Below are 25203 nucleotides of genomic sequence, written 5' to 3'. Positions count from 1 at the left end.
AAATGTGCTGGACACGATGGATGGATGGATGGATGGATTGTGATAAGAGTTGTACAAGCCCCCAATAAAATGATTTAAAAATTTTAAAGTTCAGAATTTTGAATCCTAGCTGAAAAATGATTTGTAGTCCTGATCCTTTGTGAAAGAAAGGTTTATGACTGTCTTAGACACACGTAAGCACTAGGAACGTGAGTCGCGTGTGCTTTATCGCTTCCTGTTTTCTTCCTAGGTTCGCCAAGCAGCTTTCCAGTCTCTGGGGCCGCTCATATCCACTTTTGCTGATCCGTCCAGTTCTGGCCGGCAGTTTAAAGAGGAAGGCCAGAGCTCAGAAGATAACTTGTCAATAGAAGGGATAAATAGGTATAAGTTTTAAAACTTCACTTTCAGATTTTAGTACTTCAGAAGTTTTCATTTCCTCTGTTTAAAAATAAATGCTTTTGGGGGGTAAAGTTTATTATTTTTCTTGAATATAAAAACTGGTAACTATGTTTATAATTTAAATTTAAATGCATTTAGTGCTAATGTCTCTCGGACTAGTTACCTATGAGGTGAGAAGGTGCATGTAACATGCTTATCTTGTTCTCTATTTAATAAGTTACTTAGCAAGTAAACAACCTGTTTGATATTTACAATATACAAAGAAATAACTTTACAATGTAGATATTTTTATTGTTTTTTTTAAAAATTAAGGAATAAAACCTAATTTAGTAATAACAATGTTTGTTTTAGTATATACTCAATTTCTGCTATTTTCACTTTCTGTTAAAGATTTTGAGCCTCATAATTGAGGGAAATATTTTAATGATGAGCAACAAAGTAGTATGCTTATTAATGAAAATATAAATTTTTAGCGTATTTTGGGGAATATGTTGGTAGTCAAAAAGTATTACCACTGGGGGGTTCCTTGCCCCCCCCCCTGTTTATGAATACACAAGTTTATTCCAAATAAAATATGTTGGAACATGTCCCTGTGATCAAACAAGTTCTGGTGGCTGTAGTGTAGACAGTTCTTTCATTACCAGAAAGCAAACAGTGCTAGCAAGTCATTGCCATCAAGTCATATGCTGATTCAAGCTACCTGTAGGACAGGGTAGAACTGCCCCTTCTGTGTTTGAGACTGTAAGCCCATCATTTTTCTGAGGAGCTGCTGGTGATTTTGAACTAATGGTCTTTCAGTTAGCAACCCAGTGCATAACCACTATGCTACCAGGCTCTGTGTTAGGCAGCCTTCAGAAAAAAAGGTCTGATCAAAAGAGTAGTTTACAAAGGGGATCTGCTGGGCCAGTTAAATTCAAGCCAGGAAAAAAGGTCAGCCCTGAAGCTTATGATGGCTGTCTTTTGCATTCTCAAGGGTTCATATTTATAGATTCCTACCCCCCCATCCCACCCCAAGAGAGCACAGGACAATTACAAGGACTTAAGAACTTTTACCAAAATGGAAAACTACATTGGTGGGGAAAAGGCCAGGAAAACGGTGCCAAGGAAAGTTATTCCATCACAATAATGGACCTACTTATTTTTTGAGGGTAGCTCAAAGGACCATCTTGTGAGAATTTTGTTGGAAAACTAGGCCCTCATCCTACATTTCTGAATTTTCCCCTTCAGACTTTATTGTTATCCCCAAACTGAAAGAACATTTAAAGGGAACATGATTTGAGTTCCATCAGGATGGAATGATAGAAATAAATCAAAGAATATACGGTAGAATTCTTTGGGGAACAGTTAGAGTTATGGAAACAGCGTTCAGAAGAGTATAGACTTAGGGGATATGTCAAGAAATAATAACTTCCCATTTTGATACTTATGTTTAGTAAAGGTTTCTGTGGTTTTGTACAAATTCTTTTTTACTTTCCCCCTTGTACATCAACTTTGATAGTCATATACTTGAAATGATTTAGTGCTTTTTTTAAAGGTAGTGCTTGAGTCGCTATAGTGACTTATGTTCTCCTGTGTCCCGATGCTAGTGGGGATTTTCTTCCGTAGGCCTTGATACTTAATGCTTGCTTTCTTGGTGATTTGATCGGGCAGTTCCTCCTTTCTTTGCCGCCTTGTGTTGCTTCTTTGCCAGTTCTCCTACTGTCTTGCTGAATGAGTAGTCAAACAAACCCGAGGTACTATTTTTGTAAAGGAAGAAAAATTCTTCTAAACCTGTCTGGTTCCAAAGCAAAGGCCATCAGTTCTTTTGAAAACAGCTCTTTGAGGAGTTTAACAAAATGATGGTGGGGGGGAAATGTCTTTTTAAATTTTAAATAAAGTGATAATAATAAATAAACTTTAAGTCTTTTTACCTTTAAACTATATTCAAGTGTGGTAAATATTGTTACATAACTGATTTTTAAGGCTCAGAATGATCTAGTAAATGAAAATATAGATGTACTGTATAGAGAATTGTATGGGATGGAGATCTGTAGACTGTAAAGTGCCAGATAGTGTTTTAGCCTGACATCTACTGTATAGGGTCTTTGTTACCACCGCTACTCCCTGCCTTTGCAACCCCAAAGCAGCTGTACACCCTGCATGAATGCATAGGCTTGGCTATGTACGAAAACATTTGGTAGAGCTGTCTTGGACATTATTGGAAGAGCTATTTAAAGGCAATTATCTTTTGCTACAAATGTCAGTTCTTCTTGTAGTTAGATAAACCTTTATGACAAATGAAATGTATAATATTGGGTTTTCACTATCTCACTAGACTTTATTGAATTGTGTTAATGCTTTGATGGGCGGTAAGAAGTCCTAGATAAGGAAGGGTGTTAAATATTCTGAAAGCTTTCATATAATTTAACTTCCTGTTTTCCAAAAGAGTGCTATTTATTTTTTGTGCTCAAAAGGTACATGTTACACAGTTCCTACAAACCATGCAGTGTATTGCGTGTTAGTTTTTTATGTGTGCTATGTGTATTCATGGGCACATACAGTAGTAAACCCCATTAGTGCTAACATAAAAGGTTTATGTCTTAAGTGGCATATTTCCATTATGTAAGGCTAATTTGTTCATTACTCATTATGCACAAATGAAGCACCTAAGAGAAATAAGATAGCTGAAAAGATAGAGCTTGATTTGTTTTCCAAGTCCTTTCAGTTTCCAAGGATTCTAATTTCTCAAATTTATATCTCAGGAAGTATAATTTTAGCAATATAGGTCAAGTATTTATTTCATTAGATTTTGAAAGCATCTTGTATGGCCTCTATGAAGAGGAATCAGTTTGATGACAATGAGTTTTTTAAGATTTTAATAACCTCTTGAATCATTATTGATCATAAACTTGACTTTATGTAGCAGATTTATTTTTCACTCAACCAGAGGAGGCTACTACTGTTTCTATGTTAAATCTAGCAGCAGAGTTAAACTTAAGGGGGTTAATTAGTTAAGTTAACAGGCTGGCACAAGTCAGTATCAGAAAGCAGTCAGGATCTAGTCATTGGTCCATACCTCATCTCAACCAGCAACCAAGTCTTTTTCTGGTCTTAAACCTCTCAGCCACATGGTCCCTTGGCTTCTGCCTCCTTGGACAAGGAAGCCCGTCTTTCACTCTGCCTCACACTGCTCCTTGCCTCAGCCTCTGGTTTTGTCCTGGATCCTGTGGTCTCCGTCCTATAGCCTCTGGTGCCTCTGGTCTTGGTCTCTCCAGTTCAGACAAAGATCTTGAACATGTGCCACTATCATGGTCGTTATTCACAGAGGAATGGCTTTGGTGATGATGGTGTGTTTTTTGTTTTTCAGTGGACCATACCCACAGGGAAAACAAAATGAGATGGTAGCCAGAGGCAGTGACTGTTGTTGTTATTGTTAGGTGCCATCAAGTAATTTTTGACCCATAGCAACCCTATGTACAATAGAATGAAACACTTCCCAGTCCTATGCCTGAGCCCATTGTGGCAGCCACTGTGTGAATCCATCTTGTTGAGGGCCTTCATCTTTTCACAGTCCCTTTTCCAGGGAGTGATCCCTCTTGACAGCATGTCCAGAGTGTGTAAGGTGAAGCCTTGCCTTCCTTGCGTCTAAGAAAAGGAGCATTCTCGCCACACTTCTTCCAAGATAGACTGGTTGGTCTCTTTAGCAGTTCATGGTACTTTCAATATTCTTTGCCCATACCACAAATCAAATGCATTGATTCTCTTTCAGTCTTCCTTATTTAATATCCAGTTTTCACATGCTATGAGGCAATGAAAAATAAATATGGCTTGAGTCAGGAACACTTTAGTCTTCAACATAACATCTTTGCTTTTCAATATTCTAAAGAGGGCTTGTGCAGCAGATTTACCTAATGCAACTTGATTTTTAATCTCCTGACTGCTGCTTCCATGAGCATTGATTGTGGATCCAAGCAAGACAAAATGCTTGATAACTTCAACCTTTTCTCCATTAATCTTTTTTTTTAATTTTACGACTAATTAGGAGTTAATACATATATCATCGCATAGTTCAATCACGTCAAGCAGAATTGTACATTGCTACCACAATCAGTTTGCACGCATTCTTTTCCTCCTGGAGTCCTTGATCTCATCTCCCCCTCCACCCCAAGCCCCTCCCCCCCCAAAATAACCCCTTATTCTACTTGCTGTCCCCATATGTTCATCAGTGCTGGGTTTCACATACTGAAACACAGAAAAACATATAACAGCTTCATAAGGGTGACCGCCAGTGACATAACACCTCTGAGACACACCCTAATAAGAACAAACAAAGCAAAACAAAAATACAGAACCATTTTCACCACTTATCTTGACGTTAACCACTAGCCCAGTTGTGAGAATTTGGTCTTCCTTCCATGGAGTTGTCATCCACACTGAAGGCTGCAGTCCTTGGTCTTCCTCAGCAAATGCTGCTAGTCCTCCTCACTTGCAGCAAGCAAGGTTGTGTCATCTGCATATTGAGGTGGTTAATAACCCTTCCTCCAGTACTTACATCGCATTCTTCTTCAGATTAGCCAGTTTCTCTGATTAACTGCTCAGCGTACACACTGAAAAAGTATGGTCAAAGAATACAACCCTGACACATCTTTCCTGATTCAAAATCGTACAGCATTCGCTTGTTCTGTTCTCACAACGGCCTCTTGATCCAGGTACAAGTTCTGCCTGAGCACAGCCAAGTGTTCTGGGATTTCCATTCTTCTAAAGGTTATCCATAGTTTGTTATGATCCACACAATCCAATCCCTTGGCATAGTCAATACAACACAACTAAACATCTTTCTTGTATTTTTTGCTTTGAGCCAAGATTCTTCTGACAACAGCAGCGATACCCTGTTCTGAAGCCAGCCTGCCCTCTGACAGCTCCCTGTCTGTACTGCTGCATGTATTGGATAACCTTCAGTAAAACTGTACTTGCATGTGCTATTAGTGATATCAGTTCAATAGATTGAGCATTTTCTTGGGTCATCTCTTTTTGGAATGGGTACAAATTTGGCTATCTTCTAGTCAGTTGGCCAAGTAGCTGTCTTCCAAATTTCCTGACATAGACGAGTGAGTGTTTCCATTCTTTCATCAGCTTTTTGAAACATCTCAATTGGCATTTCATCAATTCCTGGAGCCTAGTTTTTGCCTACGCTTTCAGTGCTTCTTGAACATCTTCCTTAAGCACCACTGGTTCTTGTTTATATGCTACCTCCTGACCTGGTTGAGTATCGACTAGTTCTTTTTGGTATAGTGATTCTGTATTCTTGCCACCTTCTTTCTATTGTTGCTTACTGTATCATTCACTATTTTGTCCTAGAATCATTCAATATTTCAACTTGAGGCTTGAGTTTTTTTCTTTGTTGAGTTTAAGATATGCTTAGTAAGTTCTTCCTTTTTGGTTTTCTAACTAGGTTTTTGCACATTTCGTTATAATATTTGAATTTTCTGGAGCTGCCCTTTGAAAGTTTTTGCTCAGTTCTTTGACGTCATCCATCATTTCTTCCATGTGGCTTAACTGCTCTATGATTAAGAGCAAGTTTCAGAGTCTTTTTAACATCCACTTTGATCTTTTCTTTATTTCCTGTCTTTTTAATGACCTTTTGCTTTCTTCTTGAATGTTCTGATGTCATCCCATAGCTCATTAGGGCTTCTGTCATTAGTGTTTGATGCATCAAATTTGTTCTTGGGAAGGTTTCTAAATTTGGGCGGGATAGACTCAAATTTCTATTTTAGCTCTTGAAACAAGTGGACTTGTTTCAATTTTCTGCAGCTTTTTTCCTGAACTTACATATGAGCAATTGAAGATCTGTTCCACAGTCAGCCTGGTTTTAGCTGCTGATATTGAGCTTCTCTGTCTTCTCTTCCCACAGATGTAATCAATTTGAATTCTGTGTATTCCATTTGGAGAAGTCCATGTGTATAGTCATAGCTGCCTTTTGTGTTGTGATAAAGGTATTTGCTATGAATAAGTCATTGGCCTTGCGAGATTCTATCATGCGATTTTCAGATTCACTTCCATCACCATGACCATTTCCCCCAACTTCTGTTCATTCCTCTTTGTTAACAGCTTTTGCATTCCGATCACCAATAATTATCAGTGCTTCTTGATTGCTTGTTTGATCAATTTGTCCATCATTAGCTTTTGTGTTTGGTGCATAAATTTGAATAATAGTTGAATTGATTAGATTACCTTGAAAGTAGATAGATATGGTCCTGCGGCATTGTACTTCATGATTGATTTTGAAACGTCTCTTTTGACAAAGCAATGCCATCCTTCTTGATTGCGTTATTCCTGGCATAGTTAATCATGTGATTTCCCGAATCAAAGTGGCCAATATCAGTCCATTTCAGCTCACTAATGCCTAGGCTATGCATCCCATTTCATTTTTGATGACTTCCAATTTTCCTAGACTCTTACTTCATTCATTCCAAGTTCCGATCCTTTTTGCAGCAGTTTCTTACTACCTTGAGTTGTGCCCCAACAGCAACTGAAGATCCTGACGGCTCCATTACAATATGCTTTACTCCATGGTCGCCTCCATTCCAAGAAAACGGTATCTCTTCCATCACATTTTGAGTGCCCTCGACTCAGGGGCCTGACCTCTAGTACTGTCTCTGACAATGTTCTGCTTCCATTCATGAGATCTTGAGTATCTAGCCATGTTTCAAAGCCATGCGTAAGGGTTTCGGCAACTCCTTCCTCCTAAGTGGGGAGCTAATGACTTTTTCGTTGACTGTTCGTAGTCTGCAAGCTTCACTGTTCCCTTTGGGTGACTCTGCTGACATTTGAAGTACCGGTGATACAGCTTCCAGCCTCACAGCAGCACACCGGCCACCACAGTATGACAAACAGAGACAGGTTTGGAGGCAAAGGCTAGAAAGGCCATATTAATGGACTATATCACACTACTCTGACTCTCCTTTCGCTGTTGTTCCAGATGAATAGAGAGAGACCTTTTGTTTCATTTTGAATGGTTGCTTGGCAACCATTATTATTATTGTGTAATATATTTATTTTCCAGTCATCCTTTGGCCATTTTTAGGCTAGGAATATAAAGTCATTTTCTGTGTACCCAATTTACTTCTTGCCAACTTCCCCTGCAACCAATTTCTTTTCTTTTTAACTTTTTGTGAATTCATCGAAATTCTACAAGAATCAGCCTTCCATGCAACAATCCTACTTCATGCCATTTAACAGTGCAACACTAACACCTCCTACCTCCTCTTTGCATTCCCCTCCTAGACTCCTTCCTCTCTCCTAACCCGTCCGAACTTTGTCCCTTGACAAGTACTGCCTCCCTTTCCCTGACTTTCAAATGGTTGATTATTCTGCAGTGGGCATACCTCCCTGGGGTTACTGCTCTTATAGGTCTATTTGGATGAACATTGAGCCATGAGAGTGAGTACATTCCAGACCCGAAGAGTAAAATTGGACCATACTCTTGGAGTTCTACTCTTCTTTATCCAGTCCATGAGCTTGGTAGGGTTTTTGTGTGTGTGTGTGTTTTGTTTTGTTTTATGTGTATGTGAGTGATTTTGGCCACGCTGGTTCATTAGGTAATATTTGAGCAGGTAGTGAGTGGCCCATGACCAGGCACTGCAGGCACCAACCACATATATGAACTCTTGTGTTGTCAAGCCGCTGTCCCCTTTGAACATAAGTATTTAAATTTAGATTGAATAATTTCAGAAAAAAACTTAAATAGCATAGAGAATCCCATGTACCCTTCATCGAGATTTTCAAATGTTATGCTTGATAATATTTACCATATCCTACTTTTTAAAAAGTGAATTCTTTGAGAATAAGTTTTAAGCATGAGGTCTTTTTGCCTTTTAAAAATACTTCACTGTGCATTTCTTCAAAACAAGTATTCTTGTGTAATCACACTACAATTACCAAAATTTAGGAAGTAGACATTTATGCATTATCATTGTGTAATTTAAGACTGTTCAACTTTCACCATTGACCCCACCAGTGATCTTTATAGCAAAAGAAAAGAATATATACATTTTTAATAAGGCAAAAATGGCTGGGAAAAATAACTCATATAGATATAGAAGACATATATTTGTATAACAGCATTAGCTACAAGCATTCTTTTGGAGAGGAAACTGTCTTACCTGATCTTAGCCAATCCTTTGTTTTTGTGAGTGAGCAATAAGTTCTTAATAGGCTCAAGAGTTTTATGTTAATCCAGCATAGTGCTGGCAGTAGCAATCCGAGAATTTACAGTCCACTTTTATCACAATTGTAATACCATTTTATAAGTGCCTATTGTGTGCCTTATAGTTAAAATGGAAAGGAAATAACTAAAGTGCTATCATTGTGTACTGTATTTTTATATATACTGATTATCTTTTTTCTAAATTTTTTTAATAACCTATTTTTAAATAAATATTCTTGAAAATAATGTCAATGTTACAATGAGACCTGGTAAGAGTAAATAATAATTTTGTGAAAACATGTATTCCCTCCTCCGTGTTCAGTGTGTATACACTGCCCAAGGGGACTTTTGGACTTACCGTACTATCTGGCCATCATCTCCTTTAACTGGAACACTATGTAAAGAACCACCTCTAATTTTTCTCCATGTTTTCCACGCACATTTACCTACATCCTTACTTCGATTTCATGTTTTTTTTAATAGATTGGATTTTTTTTAAAAAATCATTTTATCGAGGGCTCGTACAACTCATCACTATCCATACACACATCCATTGTGTCAAGCACATTTGTACATTTGTTACCATCATCATTCTCAAAACATTTGCTTTCTACTTGAGCCCTTGGTATCAGCTCCTCGTTTTCCCCTCACCCTCCCTCCCGAACCCTTGATAAATTATAAATAATTATTATTTTTTCATGTCTTACACTGACCAATGTCTTCTTTCACCCACTTTTCTATTGTCCATTCCCCAGGAAGGTGATTCTATGTAGATCCTTGTAATCGGTTTCCCCTTTCTCCCCCACCTTCCCCTTACCCTCCTTGTATCGCTACTCTCATTATTGATCCTGAGGTATTTATCTGTCCTTGATTCCCTGTGTTTCCAGCTCTTTTCTGGATCAGTGTACATCTTCTGGTCTAGCCGAATTTGTAAGGTAGAATACAGATCATGATGGTGGGGGGAAGGAAGCATTTAGAACTAGAGGAAAGTTGTATGTTTCATCGGTGTTATACTGCACCATGACTGACTTGCCTCCTCTCGGTGACCTTTCTGTAAGGGGATGTCCAATTGCCTACAGATGGGCTTTGGGTCTCCACTTCACACTCCCCCTCATTCACAATGATAGGATTTTTTGTTCTTTAATGTCTGATACCTGATTCTATCAACACCTCGTGATCACACAGGCTGGTGCACTTCTTCCACGTGGGCTTTGCTTTTCTCAGCTAGATGGCCGCTTGCTTATCTTCAAGCCGTTAAGACCGCGGATACTACATATTTTGATAGCCGGGCCCCATCAGTTTTCTTCACCATATTTACTTATATCCCCGATTTGTCTTCAGCGATCGTGTTGGGAAGGTGAGCATCATGGAATGCCGGCTTAATAGAACCAAGTGTTCTTGCATTAACGGAGTACTTGAGTAGATGCCCAATGTCCATCTGCTACCTTAATACTAAACTTATAAATATATTTACATTTGTACATGTCTGTATTTTGCTCTCTATAAATTCCCTTTGCCTCTTAGTTTCTTGTTCTATTTCCTTATACTTTTCTCTTGTCCCACTATCATGTTCAGACTTCATTTGGGTTTCAGTAACTCCCCTCAGTTACATTGCCCTTCATCAAGCCCTACCAGGCCTCCTACACCCTCTTCCTACACTCTCCTTGCCATTGATTTTAGATCACTTGTTGTTCCCTTGTCCCTGGGTTTGTTAACACCACTTCCTTTCCCCCACCTCCTCCTCTCCCATTTCCCCCGGAACCATCCGTCTTGTTGTTTTCTCCTCCAGATTGTTTATCCGCCTAGCTTGTCTAGATAGACCTGCAGAGATAATAATATGCACAAAAAACAAGACAGAGCAAAGCAAAACAACAACAACACAAAAACCAATGACAAAAAAGAGAAAAGCCTGTACATAGTTCAAGGTCTGTTTGACCTTTAGGAGTGTTTTCCGGTTGAGTATTTTGGGGTGCCACACTTTGGTCCCAAAGTCTATTTTTGGTATTCCCCGGGGACTTCGTTGCTCTGCTTCCCTTGCTGTTCTGCTGTGCACCTCAGTGTGGTGTGGTGATCAGATCGGGTGCACTTCCTGCACTGTGTCTCCAGTGTTGTCCCTCGGAGCGCTATGGATCATTGAGGGATGTCGTGTCTCGTAGTGGGGCCAACCCTATGGTCTTTTCTGTGCTTTGGCTGCTCTGAGCAGCAATATGGTCCTCAGGGCTTGTTGGGCCAGGATGTGCTCCACTCTCTCTTCTCCCTTCATTTGCTCCTGTGTGCTCTGATCAGACATGCCCCTCTCCTTGAGCTGTAGCTTCACCGCTGTCCTCTGAAGTGAATTCTTCTGCGAGGAGGGTGGGGACTGTTCACACAGTTGGGATTGGGGCCGGCCCCTCAGACCTCTCTGTTGGTTCCCTGCTTTATACTGGTATGTTGCATTCATGTCTTAGAGCACCAGCTTGAAGTCTGGTCCCTCTTTCCCTGTGGAGATATAAACAGTACCTTCCCCTTGGGTGGGTTAGTGCCCTATTTCCCCGCTACCCATGAATAGATTGATTTTTTTAAAAATCATTTTATTGGGGGCTCTTACAGCGCTTATCGCAATCCATATATACCTCCATTGTGTCGAGCACATTTGTACATGTTGCCATCATCATTTAAAAAACATTTGCTTTCTGTTTGGGTCCTTGGTATCAGCTCATTCCCCTCCCCCCTCCTTCATGAACCCTTGATAATTTATAAATTCTTTTTTTCATGTTTTACACCAATTGCTGTCTCCCTTCACCCACTTTTCTGTTGTTCGTTCCCCTGGGAGGAGATTATATGTCGATCATTGTGATTGACTTCCCCAGTTTCATGTTTTTTCATGGTGTCTCTTCACCTGTTTAATCTGTTTACTGGTGCTGTTGAGCTCAAGGCCTTCTAAGAGTTATTGTTTTGTTAGTTATTCCACCAATTTTCTGTGCTTCCACTTCATCTTTTCTAACATCTTGCCCTCAAAAAATGCACAAGTCTTGTCAATCCTTTCTCAAAGGAGAAATAATTTCCTTCTTTGCTTCTGTGCAGTGATCATGCTCTCCTTTCTTTTGTCTTGCTTCACAAATGCCTCTCCAAGTGGATGGACCACCAGATCTGTCACTGATTTCTAGCTCTTTCCCTGGTGTCTGACTAGTGTTCCATAGGCACCCCCCCATCTAGAATTTAACATGCTGAGTTCATCCTATCATTAACAGTCTCATCACCTTTAGCTGTTTACTATCGTCATCTGGTTAACTTTTCTCATAAACCTGAAAATCTTTCTGGATTCTCCCATCATTGTTAACTTTATAATGCCTTTATAAGTGAACAAACACTATTTATTTTTGTCTTTTGGAGATGTTTATAATCTATCATAAAAGCAGTATCATAATCTATTTTCTAATTTCTGCTTATCTTCCCTTTGACCCATTTCCTTTACTGCATACAAAGTAGACATTCAGGGACAATACAGTGAATCATGTAATTCCCTTAATTCCTGTGTGTGTGTGTGTGTGTGTGTATGTGTGTGTGTGTGTAGCTCATCAGACAAATTCCAGAGTTATTTGGCACAATCCCATGATTCCTGTGAGCTTTCTCACTCTCGCTTCCTTAGGATACTCGCATTCATAGCAAACAAACTCCTTGCGTTTTCAGGATCTACTTCACCTGTCCCCTCTCTTGCTTTTGGAAATGCTCTTTTCTTCAGTAAGTACTTCTTCCTCTGAGCTTCGTTTATTGGTTCTTTTCAATGCAATTCAGGTGTCCTTTCCGCTACAGCCTTTTACTAGTCCTCTCATTCTTTCTGCTCGTACACTGTGCCCTTCGTATACTTCTAGCTGTCTGGCCACCATCTGCGTACATAGTCATTTCCCTACGTATCCATAATCTGAAGAGCAAGGTCTACATCATTCACTGTTTAATCCTTAGCATCTCTTTTATTTGTATGTGTTCAAAACGTTTGTTAAATTTGAGCTAAGTGAAATGAAAAGACAACCAATAAATCTTATTGTATTGCTTTAATTTTGATGATGTCTGCCAGTAGTCAGTGAAATTTAATTTAGGACTTGTACCAGAAGTCCTTATCAATTAAGATCTGATCCATTTTAGGAGAACTTGGTATCTAAAAGTATATTGGGGGAAAAAAACCTTTATTTACTCTTAGGAGACTTTAAGAGGATAGTGAACAAGGAACTGGGCTAATCCTATGTAGAGTTTTTTCTTTCCTGACACAAAAACAGGTTTTACTTCTCAGTTCTTAAATGTCATTAGAGTATCAGATAATTTTAAATTGTATTTATCTTAAAATGCTTTGTAATAATTTATCTTTCTACGATGTTTTGTTAGTTGTTTTTTATCTTGGTATTTTAGAATTCTAGATTTGTAAATGTCTTTTCCAATTACATCCAGTCCTCGTGTATCTGCATGATTAAATTCCAAGACTAAGTCATTATGCAAAAACCAACATTACAGTGAAATTGGAGGATAAACACATCAGATTACATAATGGAGGATGACATTATTATATAGCCACTAGGTTTTATCATTACATAAATGCTAGATTGCACTATTACTGTATTTTTATATAAATAACACATCTTTGGGTTTATGTTGTTGTTTGCTAACTGCACAATCACCACCCACCCCTCCTGTCCCCTGTGCACGTTGGAGCCCTCGTGGCATAGTGGTTATGCTACAGGCTGCTAACAAGGACAGCAGTTCGGAATCATCAGGTGCTCCCTGAGAGAAAGATGAGCCTTCTGTCCCCGTAAAAGAGCTACAATCTTGCAAACCCACAAAGTCGTTCTACTCTGCCCCACAGGAGTCTGAATGTTCTTGATGGCAGTGGTAATATGGTTGCGAAGTGAGAAGTCGGTGAGATATGTAACGCCAAGTACCTAGACTTATGCTGAACATATCTTTGCATTTCTGAACCCAGTACAGCTGGTGGAAAAGAAAATAGTTTGAGTGGTGTAGGTAAACCTATGCAATTTGTGGCTATTCTTATTTTAATAGTTACCTTGTCCAAATACCGTGTGTAGAATTTTTCAATACTTTTTTTTTGGTTTTCAGTAATTATACTTTCACGGTTTGTTTGTTTCTTTTTCAAATAAAACAACAAAAGACTCAGTGATGGAGAAGATGTCCCTGAGGATGCAGAGACTCGGCCAGAGACTCCGCTTTCAGACCTCAGTGTCAGCAATTCCAGCACCAAGCTGGAAGACACACTGGCAGAGCGCGCGGAAATCACTCGGAGGTCTTCAGGTGAACCAAGTGTTCCGGTGGACAGCTCCGTACTTTGTACCTTGTCCTCAGAATCGCATCAGGATGGAGCTAGTAACGTGAATGCTAAAAAACCTGGTAACTACAAATCTCTGCTGCGGCCAGAGGTGGGCACAAGTTTACAAGATTTTGTTCTCTCAGACCAGGAATTATACAACTCCTTCCATTTCTGGAGGACTCCTCTTCCTGAAATAGATATAGATACAGAGCTTGAACAAGAGTCTGGGGATAAACTCAGTCCAGAGAGACCACAAGAAACTCCTGAAGTTACTGTGCCCTGTTCTCCAAATATTACCATGGCCACCAGAAAGGAACTTGAAGAAATGATAGAAAATCTAGAGCCCCATATCGATGATCCAGATGTTAAAGGTAAGTTCTTTGTACCAAAATTGATAGTCAGTGTTATTTTTTTCTGAACTCCCCCCTGAAAAAATAATGCTTCTCTAAAAATCCCTTATGACTAGTCATTATCTATTCTTAAATTTACATGTAAGTGTAATTGATGCAATTTTTAGGAAATGTCATTTAAAATGGATTCATCACTGCTTTCATAACTGGGGTATACAGATTTATTGATACACACACCACACTAAAACTTTCCTTTACAATTTAAAATTTATGAATTGACTTATTCTGCTTTGAGATTCATTAGCTTTTTCAAATAAAATAGTAACAAGTGCAGTGTTTCTTAGGAAGGAGTATCGTTTAAACGATGGACAAAGATGTCTGTTTTCTATAGAATGCACGTTGTAAGGCCTGTGAACTTTTTCTTTCCAAGTTTTATTGGCATACAGTGCACATATCACACAATTCAATAGCTCAGTGACATCAAGAAGAGTTTTATAATCAGTCATCACCACAATCATTCTAGAACATTTTCTTCATTCTTGTACTCATCATTATTAGCTCCTCATTTCCCCTTCATAATAAGCCCAAGGAACTAACAATCCAGTCACTGTCTGATGCTTAGAGATTTACCCATTCCTGAATTTTGTATCTAGAAAAACATTTAAAACAAACAAAACCTAACAAGACTAACAAAGTACAGCAGATAAAAGCTTCAATAGAAAAAACAAGCAGAAAATGTTGAAAATGAGAACTTTTAATGGATCACAGGGAGAATAAATGATAGAGTACTGATTTTTAACCTAAATGCATCTTTACAAGTCATCTTTCTAATGCATTTTGCATGTAAACAAGGCTATTCATATCCGTGGTCCAAGGTCAAAGGGATTTATTTAATCCATGTGTATTTACCCTTCTTCTTTTTTTTAAATCATTTTATTGGGGGCTCATTCAACTCTTATCACAATCCATACATACATCAATTGTGTAAAGCACATTTGTACATTCTTTGCCCTCATCATTCTTAAAACATTTGCTTTCCACTTAAGCCCCTGGCATCAACTCCTCATTTCCCCCCTTACCCCTCCACCCTCCCTCATGAATCCTTGATAATTTATAAATTATTATTTTGTCATATCTTACACTGTCCGACGTTTCCTTTCACCCACTATTCTGTTGTCCATCCCCCAGGGAGGAGGTTATATATAGATCCCTGTAATTGGTTCCCCCTTTCCAATCCACCCTCCTTCTACCCTCCCATGTTCGCCACTCTCACTACTGGTTCTGAAAGGATCATCCGTCCTGGATTCCCAGTGTTTCCAGTTCCTATCTGTACCAGTGTACGTCCACTGGTCTAGCCAGATTTTTAAGGTAGAATTGGGATCATGATAGAGGGGGGCGAGGAAGCATTTAGGAACTAGAGGAAAGTTGTATGTTTCATCGTTGCTACACTGCACCCTGACTGGCTTATCTCCTCCCCACGACCCTTCGCGACCCTTCTGTACGGGGATGTCCAGTTGCCTACAGATGGTCTTTGGGCCCCACTCCACACTCCCCCTCATTCACAATGATATGATTTTTTTGTTCTTTGTTGCCTGATAACTGATCCCTTCGGCACCTCGTGAGCACACAGGCTGGTGTGTTTCTTCAATGTGGGCTTTGCTGCTTCTGAGCTAGATGGCCGCTTATTTACCTTCAAGTCTTTAAGAACCTAGATGCTCTATCTTTTGATAGCCAGGCCTCCATCAGCTTTCTTCACCACATTTGCTTATGCACCCACTTTGTCTTCAGCGACTGTGTCCTGAAGGTGCGCCTCATTGTTTGCCAGTTTAATAGAAAAAAGTATTCTGCATTGAGGGAGTACTTGAGTGGAGGCCCAATGTCCATCTGCTATCTTAATACTAAGCCTATAAATATATGCACATAGATCTATTTCCACATCCTCATATGTAAATATATTTACATATGTACATGCCTTTATTTAGACCTCTATAAATGCCCTTTTCCTCCTAGTTCTTTCCTCTGTTTCCTTTTACTTTCCTCTTGTCCCACTATCATGCTCAGATTTCCTTTGGGTTTCAGTAATTCCTCTCGAATATATTACCCTTGGTCACGCCCTACCAGACCTCCTACACCCTCCTCACCATAGATTTGGATCACTTGTTATTCCCTTGTCCCTGGGTTTCTTAACACCATTTCCTTCCCCCCCCACCTCCCCCTCTCCCATGTACTCCCGGCTGTGTTGGTCCCTTTGTTTTCTCCTCCAGATTGTTTATCCAGCCTATCTTATTTAGACAGACGTGCTGAGATAATAACATGAACAAAAACAAGACAGAACCGAACAAAGCAACAAAATAAAACAACAACAAAAAGCCAATGACCAAAAAACAACAACAACAAAAAAGAAAAGCCTGTAGTTAGTTCAAAGACTGTTTGTTGGCCTTTAGGGGTATTTTCCGGTCGAGTCTGATGGGGTACCAAGCCCTGGCCCCAAAGTCTCTTTTTGGTATTCCCTGGGGACTTCGTTGCTCTGTTCCCCTTGCTGTTCTGTTGCATGCTCTTAGTGTTTTGCCTCGGTGTGGTGGGGTCAGATCGGGCACAATTCCCACACTGTGTCTCCAGTGTTGTCCCCTGTAGGGCTATGGGTCAGTGAAGGACGTCTTGTCTCATAGTGGGGCTGGCCAGTCTAATGCAGTTTACTCTTAGCCAGTAAAATGCTTTTTTATGATAAATTAGTGGCATAGGAAATGCTGAGGTGTTTGTTTTGTTTGACAAATTGGATACTTTATCTAAATATTTTGTTTTTTATAAGTGTTTTTCCATTCCTTGCACTCTGCTAATCTCAATTAGGAGTATTGAGGCACAGAGAATTATACCTCTAACTCAGGATGTTCACAGTTAAATAGTCAACATGTCTTTACATGTTTCGACTTTTTATTATAATAAGTTTTTTCTTTTTTATCTACTTAAATTTTATTAAGTTAATCAAGCTACAATGACTCAAATTTATTTTAATTTTCTTTTCCCATTTTTATCAGGAGGGAAAATTGTCAATGAGGCTTTGATCCAGTTCTGAGAGCTGTCTTTTTACTGCACTACCTGACAGTTCTCTGACCTATCACTTCTGTGGAGTCAGTTCTCACTCATGGCAGTTCCTTGTGCTACAAAGTAGAACTGCATCAGGCAGTTTTCATTCTTTTTCCTGAACTTTTCTTGACTGGTATTTTTTTTCTCCAACACTTTTCTTGGCACGAACTTTATTTCCAGGCCTTTCTTTCACAGTTCTGCCGGATGGGTTCTAGCCAGTCATAAACTGTATCCCCAGGGACCTATGAAACTTTTAAATATTAACAGAAATATAAAATAAGCTGCTTCAAATAGTTTTAGAACAAATCAGCAAAGAGTATGTTGAGTGAGAAGCATTTTTAAAAAGACCTACATCTATATAACTTTGTCTGAAGATATGACTTTGTGTCACGCAACATAGCTACTTTAATAAATCCATTGTACTTTAAATTCAGCCTTATACCTCCGATGGTTTGTTCTGTGCATATGATGATCTTTTACAGCATCTGTTGATTGATTATATCATTCAGCAATGTTTATTGAACATCAAAGATAGGCCAGATATTTTCCTAGTTACTACTATACAACAAGAGCAACCCAGACAAAATTAACATGCACATAATGAACATTGATGCAAAAATCCTTAACAAAATACTGGCCAATAGAATACACTTGATCATTTTTTATATGATCTTGAATAGAGTGCAAACATCATGACAAATCTTTGTATTAAATAAATTTGAAGTTAAAATGCCTACATTTTGAGTAACCAGGTGGATTGTCACTTGAAATAGATGCTGAGTAATATCTTTTGCAAAAGTTCTCATTTATCTGAGGGACAAAGGCTAATGCTTTATCTTAATTTTTGGTCACCTTTACTAAGAACATGCAAATTTAAACAGTCACTGTTGATTGCCAGATTTAAGAACGATAGCTTGGTAAATTGTCATTTTGGTTTTGCTGCAGAAACATGACGGTGTTCATTCAGCATTTCTGCCTTTGGTACCAATTACTAATTTCCCCACCCTGCCTTTCCCAACCTGTACTCTAAATGAGAGAGAGAGAGAAGTAAAATAACTTGGAATAAGATACAAGATTTTGAATGATGAGGGCAACAAATGTATAAGTGTGCTTTACACAATTGATGTATATATGGATTGTGATGAATTGTATGAGCCCCAATAAAATGAGTAATAAAAAAAAGATATAAGATTTTTAAATGTAACTGTCACAAAAATCTTTGTAATTGCCCTTATTTTATGTTAGCAGGATTTATGTGACTGCTCTTCTGCTAAAATAGCTTAGTAAGTAAGTCTTGTAAGTTTGATTCATGCACTACCAAAACATAGTTAACTTGTACTGAAATTTACTTCTTTTATTAAACTGGAGATACCTCCAAAAACTAGATAGCATTTCTCTTTTCATACTAACGCAAAATAATATGCAGTAGTGGATAAACATTTTTAATCTGGTGAAAATATATTAGTTTTTATCTTTTTTTCCTGAAAGACTAATTAAGCATTTTCCATGGTAGAATTGTTTTCTCAGCTGTTCTGTTACAGTGTCAAAAAAGCATACGTATCAGTGATCACATAGCATTCAAATGGAGGAGAAAGGAAAGCATATAGTATTCTGAATTGTATCTTTGCTTGATTGTTTGCTTACTGTAGCACAAGTGGAAGTACTGTCTGCAGCACTCCGTGCCTCTTGTCTGGAGGCTCACGAGGACACTATTGATATAGAGAAGAGAAGTGATTTGCAAGATGAACTGGGTGTAAATGAGCTACCAAATGTTAAAATAAATCAAGATGATTCTGTGCCTTTAATCAACGATGCTGTGGAGGTAAAAACAAAAACTTTGTAAAGTGTTTTATCAAGCAACAGCAGCTTGAATCAGAAAGAAGTATGTTGTTGAGGAATAATTATAGCTAATCACTTTTAGTTATTCTGTGTATGTTAGTATATGTGTGGCTGATACTTCAGTTCTCCATAATGCATAAGAGTAATTGTCACCACATCCTGTCTTTATGACATTAGTGTCCTTTAAATCCTTGGAAAGGTCAATCCTTTCATAGTAGCCTCAATGTTAATGTAGTAGCTCACTGCAGTGAAATAGTCTTACTGGAAACAAAGCCCTTTATCAAGAATTATTAACTCTTCCCTTTTCTTTTTGGAGAGGTGCTTTGTTTCTGATCGGACCATTTCACTGCAGCAAGCAACACAGTATTCTGAGCAGAAGATCGGGACTTGAGGCCATGTTGCGGAGGGGCCAGTGACATTGTCTGGACTCCGGAGTGTGAGGGTGGGTACTGTCGCTAGTGTCCTCTCTGATATGTACTTGTGGCTGTCCTGTCATCCGTCCTGGTTTGCTACTGCATCCCCATTGCGAAAGCATCGTTTGATGTCAGTACTTGTATACACACACCAGTTGCTGGAATCAAGTGAGCACACAGTACAGTGGGTGAATGATAGGCTTAGGAAAGAATGGGTACCCACAAGTTGGGGAATGAAGAAAAGGCTCTTCTAGCTCTCGTGCAGTTGTTCGTTAGATGGCATTGGTTCTTCCTAGAGCTCTGTAGACCAGTATACAGATGACTAGAACGCTGACCATTTATCATCATCGGAGACAGCATTGTTAGGGTGTATCTTCGCTTTAAGAGGCTTTGATTTGGGTTGGAGTTTAGCTTTGTTTTTACCTTTTGGCTATATAAAAATAGATTTGTGACATTAAATGTTAATGGCCAAAAAACAGAATCAGCAGACAAGAAAAGTGAGCTTTGGTGGCTCCATGAATTAAGTGTTGCGCTGCTGTCTGAAGGTCAGCAGTTTGAATGCGCTGTTTGCTCCACAGGGGAACGATGAAGCCGTCTGTTCCCCTAAAGATCTACACCCTCAGAAGCCCCGTGGCGCAGTTCTGCTCTTTTAGTGCCCTTATAAGTAAAAGCAGACTCAGTGGCAGTGGATTTGGTTTGGATTAAGGGAAGCAAAACTACAAACAATATCATATGGCCTCAAAGCAATTAAATAGCTTAGCAAATACAACGTAAGATATAGTTAACTTTTATTTAAAGAAGAAAACTTCCAGAAAGGACAGCTCTTTAAGTAAATGTTTTGTTTTTTTTATTCTAACAGAATATTGACTGCACTCTTCACTATATTCATACTGACTCGGACCTGAGCATCAATAGTGTTTTTAGCCCTGATGAGGAAAAGAAATCTAAAGTGCAGGTAAGTTTCAAAGAATGATTGTGTATGTATGTGTCCTTAAAACCCCTTGTAAAGCCAATTTCTGACCTAATTGTGTACTTTTGTAGGATTTTTACATTAAAAGTGGTGTATTATACGTTCGATAAGAAAACTAATTAGGTAAGCAAGAGTTCTTGAAATAGTGGTACAGCAGCAACATCTGTCCCCCTGTCCAAGTTGACAAGGGAGATGGAGAATCAAGGAAAGCATCACTAGCTGAAGACTGAGTCATATGACACAGAGGACCTGTCCAACCTTTTCATTTCTTTTTTAAACCAATTCTGACACCAACGCCATCCTTCACATGGTACATACTACTTCTCTGCTGGTTCCGTAATCCGTTGCAACGGCCAGGGAGAATTCACAGACTACTCACAGTTATGGGGCTTAATAGGAAAGTAGCCTGTTACCATTCAGAATCAGAAAAGACTCGGGAATACAGTTCTTTAGTCAGGACAATTTCTCAGACATTTCTCAGACATGCCCCTGACATTCAGCCTCTCGTCCCTTCAGGCCTTGGGGGCCAGCCTGACCTCTACCCTGCTTGGAAAGAATTACAAAACTCCTTAGCTCCCCTGATTAGTGCCTAGAGGCACCCCATGCCACCAGTAAACCTTTTATCCAAAGACACTCAACTCTAGTTTTGCTAACACTGTGCTGCTGCTGCTGCTGCTGCTGCTGCTGCTGCTTGCTGTCTCTTGGCATTTCTGGAGTTAGTAGCTTTCTGTCTCCTACTTCTAGGAGGTCCTCAGTGTAGAAACCCTGGTCCAAAGGATGTGCTTCATGGCTCTTGGTTTGTCAACTTTGTCCATGTCTAGGATGGTTCATTCATAGCCTAGCAAGATGACAAAACTGACCAATCCCTTTAGTAGGGTTCCATAAATTTTATTTGGATGATTCTACACCAACGGTTGCCATGCACCTTATTTGCATTATTAGTGACATCTTATTTGCATAGAGCCACCCAATTACTTGGTGGGAGTTAGAAGACTTTGGCAAGAAAAGCCATATCAAAGTGATCCGTAGGACGGTGTTACTTCTGACCCACCTCTGTGTTCCCATTCTTCCTTCAGAAGTAACTACAGTTTCTTTTGGATTTGTTCAGAAGTTTTTTATGTATGTATAAACATGTATCATTCAAAGACAAATAGAATTATGTTATAGAGGTATCATGTCCAAATTGCCAAAATTTGTGAACTACAGCTCTATTTCAGAGATTAAAATATGAAAAGATGAGTCAAAGCCATTGTAAAGTACATCTATTCGAAATTGGATTCCAACTTCAGAGATTTAAAAGGAGCAAAAATGTGTACACATTAATAAAAATTATCGAATATGGTAATTTCTACCTTTCTTCTTTGTACACATCTTGGAACTCTTTTTAGCTTTGCATATAAAAATACTCTCAATTATTCCTACCACCATGGCATTCTACTATAAGAGGAACAACTTGAATAGTTCCTTACTATTCGATGATTCTAAACAAGCAGTGCTATATGCATCATGCATATATATATATATATATATATATATATGCTTTTTTGTTTGCTTGTGGGAATATATTACTAGAGATAGTAGAATCCTTAGGTTAAATAATCTGTTTATTTTTGTTTTCAATGGAATCAATATTTATAGTATTCTAAAAAGTAATTTCCCTTCTTGTATTGTAGATATATTTCCAAGTTAGTATATCAGATCTAGCTCATTCTTTGAATTTAATTATATCATTAAAAAAAATAGGTCATAAGTTTACATAATTCTAAATTTCAAAAAGTACACAAAGACATACACTGACTATTTTCCCTCCTCAACTATCCATTTTGCTTCCTTAGAAGCAACCAGTTTTCTTTTGCATATCCTTTCAAACCTGTATTAGGTATGTATAAGCAAATCGTGTGTATATGTATATATATATTCTTTTCCTTATAATCTACACAAATGGCTAAATGTATGCATGTTTATTGTGAACTAATAAATTCCATCTAAAGAAGACTTTTTTTGTTTTTAAAGCATTTTGCAAATGATGCATTAGAATTGCTGTTTTACTGCATTTACTAGATTAGATCAGCCTTCTTAAATGCCATTGAACACGGAAAGGTGCTGGTCTCATTTTAAATATATCTTTTCTTTTTTTTTTAATATATCTTTTAGACTTAGTAATTAGTTCTAATTTCCCTTTAAGCTTTCTTCTGTTTTGAAAGCTTATTCATTGTTATTCATTTATTGTCTTTAGCGTATTTTTCTTTTTCGGTTAATATATACTTGAAAATTTAAGATCGTTTTTCCTGTAGTATTTGAGGTTCGATCTTAAGTCCATATAATTCCAAATTAGGTTACTTAATTCATATCTAAACTGCTAAAAATGCATTATTGTCTTCTCTTCACTAGGACGTTGTACCTCAAGCTTTATTAGATCAATATTTATCTATGACTGATCCCTCTCGTGCACAAACTGTTGACACTGAAATTGCTAAGCACTGTGCATATAGTCTTCCTGGTGTAGCCCTTACACTTGGCCGGCAAAACTGGCACTGCCTGAGAGAGACTTACGAAACCCTGGCATCAGATATGCAGGTAAAGCAATTCTAGAACTATCATTAAATGCATACCGTATGGGAGATACTGGTTTGGGCGTCCAACATCTTCTGGAATTTCCGCTTGTGCTCTGTCCTGGTTGTTATTGTTAGGTACTGTCAAGTCAGTTCCGACCCATCGTGCCTGTGTGTCCAGCAGAACAGTACCTGCCCGGTCCTCTTATGTTTAAGCCCATTGTTGCAGTCCCTGTCACTTCATCGTCTTAAGAGCCTTCCTCTTTCCTCTGCCCCGCCACTTATCCCAGCATGATGTCCTTCTCCAGGGACTGTTCTCTCCTGATAGCATGTCCAAAATACACGAAGCGTCACCATCCTTGATTCTAAGGAGGACTCTGGCTCTACTGACTCCAAGACATATGTGTCTGTCCTTTTGGCCGTCCATGGTACTTGGAGTATTCTTTGCCAGCACCAGAATGCAAACACATCGATTTTTATTTGCTCTTCCTTATTCAGGGTCCAGCTTTCTTAGGCAGAGTCAATGGAAAATACCATGACTTTGGTCAGGTGCACCTTAGTCCTCAAAGTAATATCCTTGCTTTTTGACACTTTAAGAGAGGTCTTGCGTAGCAAATTTACCCAATGCAGTGCATCATATGATCTTGACTGCTGTTTCCAGGAGCATTGCTTGTGCATGCAAAGAAGACAAAATCTTGACATGGTCAACCTATTCTCCATTTATCATGCCGTTACCTATTGGTCCAATTGTGAGAGTTTTGATCTTCTTGGCATTGAGTTTTAATCCATACTGAAGGCTGCAATCCTTGATCTCATAGCAAGTGCTTCAGGTTTACTCACGTTCAGCAAGCTGAGTTTTCTGCAGATCTCAGTTTGTGAGTAAGCCATCCTCCAATCTTGATGCCACATTTTTCTTCATATAAGCCCACTTCTCTGATGATTGGCTCCACATACAAACTGAATACATATGTTGAGAGGCTATAACCCTTGAAACTCCTTCCTGATTTTAAACCATGCAGTATTCCCCTGGTCTGCTAGCACATCTGTCTCTGCATTCATGGACAAGTTCCAAATGAACACAACTAGGTGTTCTGGAATCTCATTCTTCTCAAGGTTATCCATAGTTTGTTATGATCGACACAGTCAAATGCCTTGTCAGAGTCAGTAAAATACAAACCTCTCTCTGATATTCTCTGCTTCCAGCCATGATCCATCCGACATCAGCAATAATAGCCCTTGTTTCACCCGGTCTTCTGAATCTGGCCTGAATGTCTGGCAGCTCCTTATCAGTGAACTGCTGCGACCATTGTTGGATGATCTTCAGCAACGTTTTACTTGCATGTGATATCAATGATACAGTTCTATAATTTGCACGTTCTTTGGGACCACCTTTCTTTGGCATGGGTACAGTCAAGTAACTGTCTTTCAAATTTCCTGGCATAGACAAGTGAGTTCTTTGTGTGCTTCATTAGCTGGTTGACACACTTCAATTGGTATTTCATCTATTCCTGGAGTCATGCTTTCGGCTAATGCTCTCAGTACAGCTTGAGCTTCTTGCACCAGTTCTTCTTTATATGCTACCTCTTGAAATGGTTGAATGTCAATTAGTTCTTTTTGGTACAGTGACTGTGTATTCTTTCCATCTTCTTTTGATGCTTCTTGCATGGCTCAGATTTCGCCCATAGAATCTTTCAGTATTGCAGTTCAAGGCTTGGATTTTTTGGTCACTTCTTTCCATTTAAGATATGCTGACCATGTTTTTCCCGTTTGGTTTTCTAATTCAAGGCCTTTGTACATTCCATTTTAGTGTTTGACTTTTCTTTCTTGAGCTGTCTTTTGAAATTTTCTATTCAGTTCTTTGACTTTATTGTTTCTTAATGCAGGGAAGACTATAAAGAAATCTGAAAGGAAACAGAAAAGTGAGGGTAGCTTTAGCTAGTCTTTGGTATGTGTGGAACAATTGTAAGTTGGGGATATAATTGTTCAGAGAACTAGAGAAGCTATTAGTGATTTCTAAACTTTTTTTTTTTTCATAAATGAGGAGATAAAATGCATATACTGAATGGGTAGGAAAGAGGGAACCGATTACATGGAACTGTGTGTGACCTCCTCCCTGGGGGACAGACAACCGAAAAGTGG

The 25203-nt window shown here is 38.8% G+C and overlaps 1 protein-coding gene across 1 annotated transcript in view; it reads left to right on the top strand.

Moving 5' to 3' along the window:
• Window positions 1–25203, top strand: part of PPP4R1 (protein phosphatase 4 regulatory subunit 1) — a 63250-nt gene that overhangs the window by 22102 nt on the left and 15945 nt on the right. Inside the window, exons 8-12 of the mRNA XM_004714097.3 lie at window positions 230–360; window positions 13701–14227; window positions 18940–19112; window positions 20402–20497; window positions 22904–23089. Coding sequence (XP_004714154.2) covers window positions 230–360; window positions 13701–14227; window positions 18940–19112; window positions 20402–20497; window positions 22904–23089 — 1113 coding nt within the window. The remainder of the gene's footprint in view (window positions 1–229; window positions 361–13700; window positions 14228–18939; window positions 19113–20401; window positions 20498–22903; window positions 23090–25203) is intronic.

Source organism: Echinops telfairi, unplaced genomic scaffold, assembly GCF_000313985.2.
Source record: "Echinops telfairi isolate 266 unplaced genomic scaffold, ASM31398v2 ScPeMD7_24;HRSCAF=84, whole genome shotgun sequence".
In the NCBI taxonomy this organism is placed as follows: domain Eukaryota; kingdom Metazoa; phylum Chordata; class Mammalia; order Afrosoricida; family Tenrecidae; genus Echinops; species Echinops telfairi.
This window is presented reverse-complemented; position numbering and strand designations above follow the sequence as displayed.